At 44.8% G+C, this 13,812-nt stretch overlaps 1 protein-coding gene across 1 annotated transcript in view; it reads left to right on the plus strand.

Annotated features, from left to right (window-relative positions):
• AKNA (AT-hook transcription factor) overlaps positions 1-13,812 on the plus strand; it is a 72,269-nt gene that overhangs the window by 8,141 nt on the left and 50,316 nt on the right. Inside the window, 3 exon segments of the mRNA XM_078150184.1 lie at positions 11,055-11,465; positions 11,468-12,348; positions 13,106-13,180. Coding sequence (XP_078006310.1) covers positions 11,055-11,465; positions 11,468-12,348; positions 13,106-13,180 — 1,367 coding nt within the window.

A 13,812-nucleotide genomic window follows, 5' to 3' on the forward strand; every position in this document is an offset into this window, starting at 1 on the left:
AAGGTATAGGACTTGCTCAGAGCCGCAATGTGTCAGATGTGGGACTAAAGCTTTGGCCTTCCTCACTCTGAGGCAGGTTTTCTATATACTATACCTTATTGCTTTTTGTGAAGGTAATAATAAGAAGAAGAAAATTAATAATAGCTAACATTTATGTAGTGCTTACTATGTGTCAGGAACTGTGCTAAGTGCTTTATAATCATTATACCACTTGCTCTTTACAACAACCCTGGAAAGTAGATGCTATTTTTGTCTCCATTTTATAGATGAGGAAACTGAGGCAAACAGCAGTTGAATGACTTGCCTAGGATCACACAGCTGGTGAGTGTCTGAGGCTGGATTTTACTATTATTCCTCTGAGACTCAAAGAAGGATCACACAACTAGTTAGGGTCAGAGGTGGTCCTTGAATTCTAAAACCAGCTAGTGATCTTACCACTAAACCATGTGCTTACAGGGGGACAATGTGGGATCACAGGACTCACATCTCAGAGTTAGGGAACCTGAATTTTGAGTAAACTGAAAAGTTTCATGAGGTGCACAACAACTCATGATACAGAACCCCATTATATGCTGAACCCCCAGAATGGCTAAAATACCTGGAGAATGTTTAGCTAGTAGGGGCGGAGCAAGGATGTGGGTCAACTGGGGGCATGGAGGCTGCAGGAAGATCAATCCTTTATGTCTCTGGGCTTTTGGTCCCAATGACAGGGTCACAGAAGTTTTGTCCTGTTCTTCCCAATCCCTATCCCTTACCCCTACCCCATTCCAGCCTTTGGACCAGCAGGCTTCAGAGATCACGTCTTATTCACTCCTGTATCTCCTTCAGTCCCTGGTGTGGGATCTTGCCCATAGCAAATGCTCTGTCAGAAAGTGTCGAATTGAATGTCCTCCCTGGCTTCCTTTAAGTCCCTAAAGTGAGGCTGGTGACTTTGCACAGCCCTTCCTCACTTAAATCCAATTCACTTACAAGTCGTGACATCATCCCGCTGCCTATAGGAAGCCTTTTCCAATCCCTCTCAATTCCAGTGCCTTCCCTCTGTTAAGTTATTTATCCCAAATGTAGCTTGCTTTGTATATTTTTGTTTGCATGTTGTGTCCCTCATTAGATTATAAGCTACTAGAGGGCAAGGACTGTCATGAGCCTCTTTTTGTATCCCCAGTGCTTAGCACAGTGCCTGACACATAATAGACACTTAATTAATGTTTATTGAGTTGAATTGAATGTGCATGAGGTGTTTCAGCAGGGCCTGAACATCACCTACAGGCCCTGAGGTGCTAGTTGTATAAAGCCTGGGCCTTCTGTCCTGAGGAGGTGGGGTAAAGGTACTGGTTAGATGGGGAAACACTTTGCCTGGAGGGGGCTAAGGAAGACAGCAAGGAGCATGGAGGAAAGGATAATGGTGAGGCTGGATGGAGCTGATTGGTAAAGGAAGTCAAAGCAGACACCAAGGAGCTGGATCCCAAATGCTTCAGCTGGCTAGGAGGAAGCGTGGTACAGTGGAAAGAGGCTCTGGAGTCAGAGGACTTGGGTTCAAATCTTACCTTTGGCACTTATTGACTTTGTGACCTTAGGCAAATCACTTACCCTCACAGGGCCTCAGTTTCATCATCTGTAAAGTGAAGGCTTCAGAAGAGATGGCCTCTGAGATCCCTTCCTGTTTTAGATCTCTGGTCCTTTGGCTTGCTGGAGGGGGGGACAATGTGGAGGAGATGGGTGGGTGGGGAAAGAATTGACAATGGAGAAGACAATTCACACATGGATATAAATCTATAGGCTATGTTCATATTGATCCCTATGATGTACAACTCATGATGCTGAACCCCATTATTCTGGGCTCAGCATAGCTAAAAATACCTGGAGAACGTTGAGTTGGTGGTGCAGAACAGGGATGTGATTCAACTTGGGTCAAGGAAGCTGCAAAATGCTTCATCCTTTCTTCCTCCAGGCTTCAGAAAAATATCTATATGGTCCCAATGGAGGAGTCAGGGAAGCTCTTTCCTCTTCTTCTCCATCCCCATCCCTACTCCCACCTCAGTCCAGCCCTTGGACTAGCAAAGCTCCAGAATGCTTTTAATTAAAAGGCTATGGGAACTCTAAATTAAAGCTTTAAAGCAGAGCCCCTTTGTAGCCATAGAATAGGTTGGGGATGAGGAAGAATGGGTACAAATGTAATTTTTGTTGTTGTTGGGTAAGAAGTCAGGTCCTTTGATTTCTTTTCTTAAAATACATTTTAATTTATTTCATTAAATATTTCCCAGTTATGTGCAAACATTTTTTAACATTCATTTAAAATTTTTTTTGAGTTCCAAATTTTTTCCCTCTTTCCTGCCCCTCCTGTACCTCTTTAGACAGCAAGCAATATGATATTAAGTATACATATGAAATCATATAAAACATATTTCCATATTAGCCATTTTGCAAAAGAAAACACCCCCCCTAAAATCCTTCTAAGAAAAAATAAAGTAAAAAAAAAGTGTGCTTCAATCTGTACTCAGAATTCATCAATTCTCTTTTTTAGAAGTGGATAGCATCAGAGTAGCTAAGTCTTTCGAAGTTGATCATCCTTACAAATCTTGCTGTTACTATGTACAATGTTGTCCTAGTTCTTCTCACTTTGTATCAGTCCATATAACTCTTTCCAGGTTTTTCTGAAACCATCCTGTTCCTTATTTCTTATAACAATAGTATTCTATCACAACCATATACCACAACTTGATAAGCCATTCCTCAATTGACTGGCATTCCCTCAATTTCCAATTCTTTTAGACCACAAAAAGAGCTGCTATAAATATTTTTGTACAAATTGGGACCTATGATTTCAACCTTGTTGGGGAACTCTTGATGTAGAAACTCCCTCCTGCAGTTCATGTTGCCAATTCACCTGCAACTTATGGTCTTAGAAAGCTGCCTGGGGCATCCAGAGGTTGTGACTTGTCCAGAGTCACATAGCCACGTATCTGAACCCAGGTCTTCCTAACTCCAAAGTCTGCCTTCTGTCCACTATATCCTGTTACCTTTCTGGATTGTGTTTTATTGGCTCCATATTATGCAGATCCCATAGGGGATGCATCACAGTATAATGGAAAAAGCCCTGGGCTTCGAGGTTCTTACAGATAGGATTATGGAATCCAGAACTATGCTCTAGACATCCTTGAATCCAAACTTGTCATTTTACAAGTAAGGAAGTGGAAGTAGAGAGGGAAAGTGACTTGTCTAAGGTCACACAGGTAGTTAAGTAGCAGAGACAGAATTTGAACCCAGCTCCTCTGACTCCAAATTTCAGTGTCTTTCTACTACCACCAAACTACCTTCCAGTTGTGCCCACTTGATGTGCAGCCTTAAGCAAAGTCACTTCCCTCTCTGCTCTGTTTGCCCATCTGTAAAATGAGGGATTTGAACTAGATTGGTCTCTAAGGGCCTCTCCTGCTCCAACATTCTGTGTTTTATGCTCTAACATTCTAATGTTCTAAGGTCCTTTTCAGATCTAATGTGCTATACTGCTCTGGTTCTTTTCCCAGCCTGTGAGAGACCCATAAAAGGTCTCTAAGGGGTTAAGATCTCTAAGTTGCTCACTCATATACACACACAGACACCCTTCTCGCTCTCTGACGAAAACTTGTAGGAAATCTTGCCTGTGCGCTTCCTGCTCAGCTTGTGAAGAAAAGGCAGGGGGCGGGGAAGGGGTTGAGGGGCAGAGATGTGGGTCTGTGAGGGCTCCTTTGCCTCGCTGACAAAACGACCTGGAAGTGTGCCAGGGAACCCGAGAGAGATGGAGGGAGGGAGGCAGAGCAAGTTAGAACAAAGAAAAGCCGAAGTCTCCTGAGACCTGGACCCGACTGGGGAGTCCTCAGGTCTGTCCTGGACAGAAAGTGGTGAGCACGGAGTGGGGCGGGGCAGTTGAGGGGTGCAGTCCTTTTGGCTGGTTGAATAAAAAACAAACTGAAAGAATAGAGAGGAAAAGCAGAGCCAGTCTCTGAAGGAAGACAGTAAGTCAGGAATTATATAGCAATTGGGTGATCAATATATGTAACCCTTCGTCTCGATGTGCTGCTGCTCCTTCTCCTCTCCTTCCTACCAGTGCACACACTAGTGGTGGGAGTTGCTGAGCTCCTGGAAGGAATGGGAGAAGGGCTAGGAATTTCTAGAGGTTACATCAGCATCCAGAGACTAGGCAGTTCTGCTAATGGGGATGCAGCCAGGCAGGCTGTAGTCATGAGACACCAGTGTCCTGGCTGGAAGGGTGGACGAGTGGGGTTGGGCCAGGGTGAAATGTTTGTGATTCAGGAGAAGCTAACCCATAGCAGAGCCATAGCTATACACAGCAAACGAGCTCTGGCTGCAGCATGTTCCCTCTGACCCAAGAAGCAAAGGGTGGAACAAGTCTAACGCAGTCAATTAGAAGGGCCATGGCTTGAGACTTCTTGAGATTGAGTCCTGAGTTTCCATTCTGAGTCTGCTTTGGCCCCATTGGCTTCTTGTGGTTTGAGCCTCATGAACCCAAGGGAGAGGAGCAGTGGGCAGAGCCATTTCTTCCCTTCTCGAGTGAAACTGCTTTGACTTAATTGAGTCAGAGCAGGGCTGATGGTAGGGGCTTAGAGGAGGTGTGGGGTAGGAGGTAGGTACCCTAAAGCCCTTTTCCAGGGTTCTTTGTATCCTTTGCCTAGCAGCCTGGCCTCTCCCTGCACTCAGCCCAGCTGAAAAACAGATTTCTCATGGCCTTTCCCCTGCTATGTCATCGCACGCTCCACCATCAGGGTGATCTTTCTCCAGTTGTGACATAATATTCTTTGGGTGCAGTGGGAAGTTATGTGCATAGGGGATTTCTTCTGTAGAGCTCCACAGTGTCTTTGGGTTGGTGAGCTGAATGAGGTTGAGCACTGTGGTATTGGACTCAGGGTTTACTGAGTTCTTAGCTTCCATTATTGTATAGGAAAGTTCAGCATTTCTTGGATTCTCATTTGGTCTTATAAAATCATTGAGTCTTGCTGTGAATAGAGTGTGGCCCTTGAGTATGGTACCTCTCATGTAGATTGTGTGTTTGTTGTGGGACAGCGGATGGCTTGTAAGAGTATTTATTGTTGGATAAACAGGTGGTGTCTCTACTCTGTGTCCTCTGGGACTCAAAATGACTCAGGTACCAGCAAATGTGGTTGAAGACTTGCTAATTAGGAGTCGAATTCTGTGTTCTGGTCCAGGCTTTACCACTAACTAACTGTGTGACCTTGGACAGTCACTTTAATTCTCTGAGTCTCACTTTCCACATCTATCAAATAGGACCAAATAACCCTTTTTTGTAGAGGATTTTGAGCTAAATAGGACCTTAAAAATCACATAATTCAGCCCTCTCATTTTATAGATGAAGAAACGGTGGCCCAAAGGGATAAAAGAACCTGTCCAAGGTCACATAGCTTTGAATCTTAGGCTGACTTCTACAAAGATTTTGAGGATCAAATGAGATAATAGATGTGAAATTTCTCTGAAAATGATTCTTTATGTAAAAGTAAATATTGGATTATTATGCTCTAAGGAGAAGTAGAAAACACAGGGCTATGAAAGAAAAAGAAAATTTTTTTGCCTTCTGTGGGAGACCTGAGTAGCTGTACTTTACAAGATAACTAGAAGAGATGGGGCTAGCTGAGATAGGTAATAGTAGCCCCATCACTTCACTATGATGATATGCCAGGGCTATACGTCCATGGTGCCAAGGGTCTTGGTTGATGACTTATCAATGAACACATAAAGGACAGGCCACGCCCGTGTCTTGGAGCAGATGTGAGTCCTGAGGACTTGTAGGACCCTGTAAATGAGAGGGTGACCACAGATGACTGATGCTCTACTCCTTGTACTCAAAGTGAGATTTCTACCCAGGGTGACTCATCCCAAGTGACAGGAAGTTCCCCTTTTTACACTCCTGGGCCCTTGTGATTGGGTAGATGGCAACTGAGAAACCACATTGGGAAAAAAAAAAGAAAACCTGACTCTCTAGTTGGCCTCCTGGGGCCCCTTCATCTAACACATTTTTTCCCCATATGGAGAAAAGTCCACACCTAAGTCTTTGTAGACTGAGTGCTCCTGTCAGTCACACCCATGTTAAGATGCTGGGCCAATTTGATGCTCTAGGTGCAGGGGTGGGGGACCTGCAGCATCCAGGCCACATGTGGCCTTCAAGGTCCTTGGGTGCAGCCTTTTGACTGCGTCCAAGTTTCACAGAACAAATCCTTTTATTAAGAGGAATCCAATTCAATCAAAGGGCAGCACTTGAGGACCTAGAGAGCCACATGTGGTCTTGAGGCAGCACGGTTCCCTACCACTGCTCTAGATGTTTTCAGATAGAACATTTGAATTCATTCAGCTTTATGGGTACTTGGAGGCTGGGCAGGGCTCATGATTATGAGAGTTGAGAAAGGTCAGTACACAACTATTTCTGGAGAGAAAGGGGTCTCCAGGGAGCTGCAGGGCCTGAGAAGCTAGTGTGTGACTTGGGCTACAGGCAGGCTGCCTCTTAAGGGGGCTGGGAGGAAAGCCAGGCCAACTGCCAGGAAGCATTTATTTCTAAGCACTTACAGACACTGTGCTAAATACTGCAGATACCAGGAAAGGCCAAATGACAGAGAGGTGCTGAGCTCCAGCACCAGCAGGAAGGTGCCATGGAAGGAGAGCTGTACGTGGAATCAGAGGACCTGAGTCTGAACCCTGGCTCTGATACTTACGGACAAATTATTTATACCTTCTGGGCCTCAGTTTCCTCATCCATAAAATGAGGAAACAGTGACCTTTCAGATGCCTTCAAGCTCTGAATCTAAGATCTCAGCTCTCTACCCTGGCTGCAGACTTAACCCTTTCTTCCCTGCATACAGTTTCTCTCAAGGTCTTTCTCTTTCCTCACCCCATTTTACTCCTTAATATCTTAGAGATTCCCTCATTAAAGGCAGAACAAAATCTTTCAAAGGGTATGTCTGGAGACATTGTGGAATAGTGAGAGAGTACTGGACTGAGAGTCAAAAAAGGGGGCCCATGCCTCCAAACCCCCTGTTCTCAGACTGACTCAGCTTGCAGGAGTGGAAAAGTCACCTCACTTCTCAGGGGATTTCTCTCTATCTTTAAAGTAAAGGAGTCAGATTAGACCAGTAGTTCTTAAACTTTTTGGCCTTCCCCAAGAGCTTTTGTTTGTATGGTTATATCTATCAATAATTACCAAATTAGAAATTAAAACATGTTATTATTATGAAAATAGCCTTGACATTGAGGACCCCCTGAAAGGATCTTGGGGACTGTCAGGGTTCCTCTAGTATACTTTGAGAACCACTGGACTAGCTGGTCTTTAAGCTCCCTTGCAGCAAGTTCCAGTGGTGGTCTGGGATTGGGGAATTAAGTAGTCTGATCTTTGGAGCAGGGTTTGTACAGTTAGGATTCCTGCCTGGAGCTCTCCAACACTGCCTTCCACAGCATCTGAAAATGATAGAATAAAAGCCATTTGGCCACTGAATACTCTCAACTGACGTCATGGCCCGTGACAGAGGAGTCTGTGTCTTCAGCTGCTCCAAGTGGAGAGTGATAAAGTCAGTCCTGGGAGCTGATCCACACTTGCAGCTGCCTCCTGTGACCATTTTCAGGCCGGCCCCAGGAGGGAAGAACTTGATACCAGGGAGAGCCTACCTGGCAGGAAGAAGGCCCAGAAAAGTGTGAGGCCTTTAGGCTACTTAGGTTCAGCCTTGTGTTTACTCCCTTTCATCATTCCCTTTCTTGCTCTCAACTCACCTTCTTCTCTCTTTTTCTTTTGTTTATTTTATTCTTCAAGGAGTTTTGAAAAAGAGCATGCTGTAGGGGAAAGAGCCTGGGAGTTTGGAAAAGCTAGGACTCAGAGGTGGGGAACCTGCAGCCTCAAGGCCATATGTGACCCTCTAGGTCCTCAAGTGCAGCCATGTGACTGAATCCAAACTTTGAAGAACAAACCCCCTCAATAAAAGGATTTGTTCCGTCAAACTTGGACTCAGTCAAAGGCCACACCCAAGGACGTAGAAGGCCACATGTGGCCTCAAGCACGGGTTCCCCACCCCTGAAGTCTAGTTTCTAATGCCAGATTTGCCATCTTGGAACCATGGGTGATGGATGCCTTCCCTACTCTAGGCCTCAGTTTTCCCACCTGTAAAATGAGGAGTCTGGGCCACACCAGGGTTTCTTAAACTTCCAGTTCCATGAATTGGTACAAGTCCATGATGGCCATGAAAATGGTATAGTGGAAACAGTTGGATATGGAGTCAGGAACACCTGAGATTCCACTTGCACCTCAGATACATACTTCCTGTGTGCCTCTGGCTAAGTTATTTAACCTCTCTCAGCCTCAGTTTCCTCATCTGCAAAATGGATTGTGGTGAAGATCAAATGAGATTATGTAAAGTGCTTCGCAAACCTTAAAGTGCTGTATAGATGTTAGCTATTACTCTGATGATGACAAAGTTGTATGGATACACAAGACTTTTTGCTCTCAAAAATCCTTAATTCTTAAAATTACTGAATTTTTAAAAAATTCTTACTTTTCCCACTCTGGCCCTACCATGCCCACCCATGACCTTCTCTCCTTGATAGCTCCCAGTCCCTGAGCAGCTCCAAGTCACTTACCTGTGAAAGGTGGGAGAATCTTCGGTAGAGAATTTAAACATTTTGCTATCCAAGGTATAATTTGGGGTGGGAAGTACCCGATGAGAAGATTCTGAAGGCCTCTTTCCAGGCCTGATGTTTCATAATTCTACATACTTGGGTCTCTTCTATTGCTAACATTTTATAATTCCACCTCTTGGGTGGTGGAAAAGCACAGCTTAAAAAGCCGTCTCCTCTCCAAGGCCTTTCTTTATGCCCCCACCTAGAGCTCTCTCTCCCTCTTGAAATCACTTTTGGTTTTGGTCCAGATCTGCGATTTTCATTGAAATAGGGATCTCCTTCTGCCAGTGTAGACTAGCAACTCTTTTGGTAACTTGTAGTTTTAAAGGGCTGCCTAGAACGCCAAGAGACTAAGTAACTTGCTCAGAGTAACACAGTCAGCCTACGTCTAAGGTAGATCTTGAACCTGGGTCATCATTCCTCGTAGGCCGACTCTCTGTCTACTATGCCCAGCTGTCTTTCGTTTCTACTTTGTATTTACTTCTCTTCATATGTCGCATCCCCTGCAGAAGAATGTAAGCTCTTTGAGGGACAGAGCATGCTGAGTGTCTCTCCAGCTCCTACTGCCTTGTATGTGGGCAGGTACCCTGCACATTTAATAAATATTTGTTGAACTGAATGGAGATAATTGGGTTCTATAAATTGACTTCTTACTGAGCAAACTAGAACTGCCTTTCATTTGCCCAAGATTTACATTGCTTCTATTTCTGGGCTGCATAATGGTTAGAGAGCTGGCCTTGGGTCTGGGAAGACTTGGGTTCAAATCCTACCTCTGACACATACAAGTTTTGTGACTCTGGGCGAGTCACTTGAACTGTTAGTGCTCTAGGCAACTCTATAAGATATAAATGGCAGAAAAAAGGTGCCAGCCTGAATTGGTAGAAGGAGTTTCCTTACTTGAGAGTTCCCTATTCCAGGGAAATCATACCTCCAGTACCTGTCAAGTTCCCATGCTATCCCTATCCAAATCTCCTGTCTCTTGTCCTTATGTCTCACGATTTAGTTCTCTACTTAAAATATTTTTTTTTCTTTTAGGTAGTTAGGGGTTTTGTTTTCTTTACTTTAAGGAGAAAGATATGCCAGTGACTACTCTGTAAGCAAAGGCATCTGCCATCCAGTCGCCACTGCTCCAGCTCCCTAGGAATGGTGTTAATCATAGGATTCCTTAAGAGATCCCTGAATGAGTGAGCTATGGGCTTGGAATCAGGACAACTTGGGTTTAGATAACTTCCTCTGACACTAGCTGTGTGGCCCCAGGCAAATCACTTAATCTCTCTGAGCCTGTTGGGGATATTATTATCTGTAGTACCTGCCTCAGTGAGGTATTGGCAGAAGTATACTGGTAAATGTTTTAGCAGCTAGCTCTCAAAAAAATATATGTGCAACACAATTTTAAGTTTCCTTTGCATTATTATTAACATTTTCTCCATCACTTTCTTAAGTCTAGACGACCAACAAGACAAGAAGTCCAACCTGATGTGTAGCATTTTCTGATTTCCAAGGTATAAATGTTCACACTAAAAATTTAACAATCAGCTTTTGAGAGTCAATACAAACTGGTTCTAGCACAACCCTGGGTGATAGAAGCCTCAAATGAAACTGTGTATGTAAAGCACTCATAAGCTTTGAAACACAGCAAAAAAAAAATCAGTTATTGTTATTAGGTAAATAAATATTTTCATATATTGAATTTTTCTCGAAGGGAGGTTTCTTTGTAGGCATCAAAATTCCTCTTTCATTATGTCTCCCTTGAAGGAACGGTGCTGAGAAGAAAAGTCACGGCACCCCCCTCTAAGCCTAGAGTGACACCATTGAAATGAAGAGACCCTAGTGACCTCCCTTGCCCACTCTGTTCCTTTTCTGGGCCTCTTTCATCACTATACCAAATATGGCCAGTTCAGTGCCATTAACTTCTTAACCTGAAAGGTGAAGCCTCTTGGCTCTAACTAAGTGGCTATGTAACCCATAGGCAAGTCATATTTTTTTCTGGGCTTTAGTTTCCTTGTCTTTAAAGTGAGGGACTTCGATGCATTAATGTCTTAGGTTTCCTCTATTTTTAATGGTCTACAGCCATTCACCAAGAATATCTTGTTATATGCTGAGGGGTTGCCTCATTATCTTCACTTTCTGGAGGAGAAAACTGAGGCCCAGTGCAGCAAGGCAGTTTAGTCATAACACTAAACTTGGGATAAGAAGACCTCTTTTCATGTCCTGGCTCTAATACCACTTATAAGTCAGGGAAAGACCCTTAACCTCTTTCTCAGACTCAGTTTCCTCATCTGTAAAATGGGAATAATAGTACTCACGCTGCCTACCTTACAGGGCCATTGTAAGGGAAACATTTTGTAAACCTTAAAACACTCTGATAATGCATGTCATTACTGTTATTCCAGATGATGAAAATGAACTGGATGTAGAGAGCCAAGGAAATTCCACCTCTTCTCTTTATGGGTCCCCTCAGCAAGACCATCAGCAGGACATGGCTGAAGATGGACTTCGCAGAGACACCAGGGATTTCCTAGAATCGCAGAGAACTGAGTGCCCCAGTAGAGGCTGCCTGCAGCGTGTGTATAAGCGCCGGTTCAGCTCTGACTACAGCATCAGCCCCACAAGTCTGGAAGAGGCTCAGCATGAATCTGAAGGGTCGCGTTATAGCCAAGAGGAGGACAAGGTCTCAGGCCAATATGACTTTATCCTGTACCCCACCAATACCCCCACTGGGCATTACCCAAGACCAGGTTCTGTGGGATCAGCAGACAGCATTTCTGAGAGTATCGGTCAGTCTGGTGACAGCTTGAACTACCCATCAATGCCCCCACTGGGCATAACCTGAGACCAGGTTCCGTGGGATCAGCAGACAGCATTCCTGAGAGTATTGGTCGGTTTGGTGACAGCTCAGAGTACCCCTCAGAATCAGAGGCAGCTTCATCTTTGGGTGATAGCCATCCAAGAATTACCCCAACTGAATCCTTTCAGAGTCACTTCCTAAGCTCTTTGTCCCCAGAGGAACTGCAGCATACCCCAAGTGCTAATGGCAAAATGAACTCTGATGCTTCTTATGAAGAGAAGCCTGGTAGCCTTATGGGAGCTGTCAACCACACAGGGTCTGCAACCTCTCAGGACTTGCCCAATTCTAAAACCCAGATGCCCCACAGTAAATTTGGGAGGGAGGAGTCCAATTCTCCTTTTCGGTGGGGAGGAACCCAGCCCTTGGACCAAATTCAAAAGTCAAAGAAGCCATCCCCTGCAGCGCTTCGTTCACAATTCAGTGGTTCGTTCTGCCTCTTCAGCCCCCCAAAGAGGAGCACCCCAAAGAGGCTGAACCTATCCGGGGCTCCCAAGAAAGGGGTCAATGTGCCTGCCCACTCCCCCTCTGAAGTCTCCAAGTATGGCCGGGGGCAGCTGAACTACCCATTGCCTGATTTCTCCAAGGTGGAGCCCAGAGTACGGTTTCCTAAAGCTGAAGAGAGCTACCACCCTCCCAAGGGAAAGAACCACTCCAGGCAGTCCCAAGGTCCCACGAGACCTCTGGTCTTCAAGTCCCCTGCTGAGATTGTCCGGGAGGTACTGCTCAGCAGTGGGGACAACTCCCCTCAGAAAGCTTCTCTTCCTTCCTACGCTGGGGCCAAAGTGCCCAAGGAATTCAAGACACCTCAGCAGGCAACAGAACTAGTACAGCAGTTGCAGGTAAACCACTTCTGGCTCCCTGGTCACTGCGAGGCAGCTCCATTGCCAGAGGAATCTCAGGGTCCCCATGCTTGCCTGCCCTTGACGTGAAGGTCTGAGGCTGAGTGGAAGGCACCTCTCGGGTTCCTTCCATCTCTACCCTTCCATGACTCCAACATAAGTACAAACATTATAAATTGGATACGTACATGTTACTTAATGATCATGACTTGAAACAGTTAACATTTAACTTGAGATCCAATCACAGCCATTTGGGTATGTGTTCATTTGGTTCCCATGGGACCCATTTTACAACCACTAAACAAATGAAATAAACAGAAGGAAAAACAAATGGTGAGGAATGGCTAAAGCATTATTTCGTAATTGAGAGCAGTAGAGAAGTGACCTTTGTGTCAGAAAGACCTGGATTCAGGTACTGTCTCTAACTCATATTATCATGTCTGTGTGACTGTGGGCAGATCATTTCATCTCTCAATGTCCCAGTCAGCAATCTGAGACCATAAATTGCAGAGTGGAAGCCAGTCTGCTTGGGTAGGAGTTCCTTACTGGAAACTCTTCGTGCAAATGAAACCACAGTGAAATTTAAAGAATTGGGGGATGGTCAGTATCCATTAGCATGGCCTTGGTGTGCCATTTATTGTGTAATTACTCAGGGAGCATCATTCTAAGGTGATGTAAGAGACAGAATCCCGTCACATGGCTATTCCATTTGATGCCCAGGCTAATAGATGTCCAACTGTGTTGCCTTTCCCCGCAGGAGGACTACCACAGACTGCTCACCAAATATGCAGAGGCTGAGAACACCATTGACCAGCTGCGGCTAGGAGCCAAGGTACTGAATTGAGATCATTGTTGACCACGGCTGATCCAAGCACAGGGAGCATCACTGATTCTTTAGAGAGGAAAGTGACCTGCCTAGTGCAAGTCTGCTCTCAGAAAGGGTATTGCTTCTCTAAATCTGAGCAGGTAGTGTGGTATGATGGTGACCATTGTTTCTATAGCACCTGAAGATTTGCAAAGTGTTTTACAAATATCTCATCTGATCCTCTAAGGTAGGTGCTATTATTGTCCCCATTGTATAGCTAGGAAACTGAGGCAGATAGCAGTTAAGTCACCTGAGGATGGATTTCAACTCAGGTCTTCCTGACTCCTGGTTTAGTGCTCTATCCACTGAACCACCCAGCTGCCTACTAGAAAGAACAATGAATTGTGATCCAGCAAGCCTGGGTTCTCATCCCAGCTTTGCTACTAACTCATCAGTCACTTCATTTCTCTGAATGTAAAGCAGATAATAATATGTACCCACCCCTCTCTCACATGGTTGTCTGAGAACTCTGTGAGATCAAATAACAACAGTGAAAAGTGCTTTGGGAATTAGGCTGGAGAACGAGCACATAAGAGTTGGAGTTGATGTCAGAGAAGCTAGTTCAAATCTGACTCAATTGCTTAGGGACTTGTGTGACT

This window comes from Phascolarctos cinereus, unplaced genomic scaffold (genome assembly GCF_003287225.1).
Source record: "Phascolarctos cinereus isolate Bilbo 61053 unplaced genomic scaffold, phaCin_HiC Scaffold_2;HRSCAF=192, whole genome shotgun sequence".
NCBI classification, from domain to species: domain Eukaryota; kingdom Metazoa; phylum Chordata; class Mammalia; order Diprotodontia; family Phascolarctidae; genus Phascolarctos; species Phascolarctos cinereus.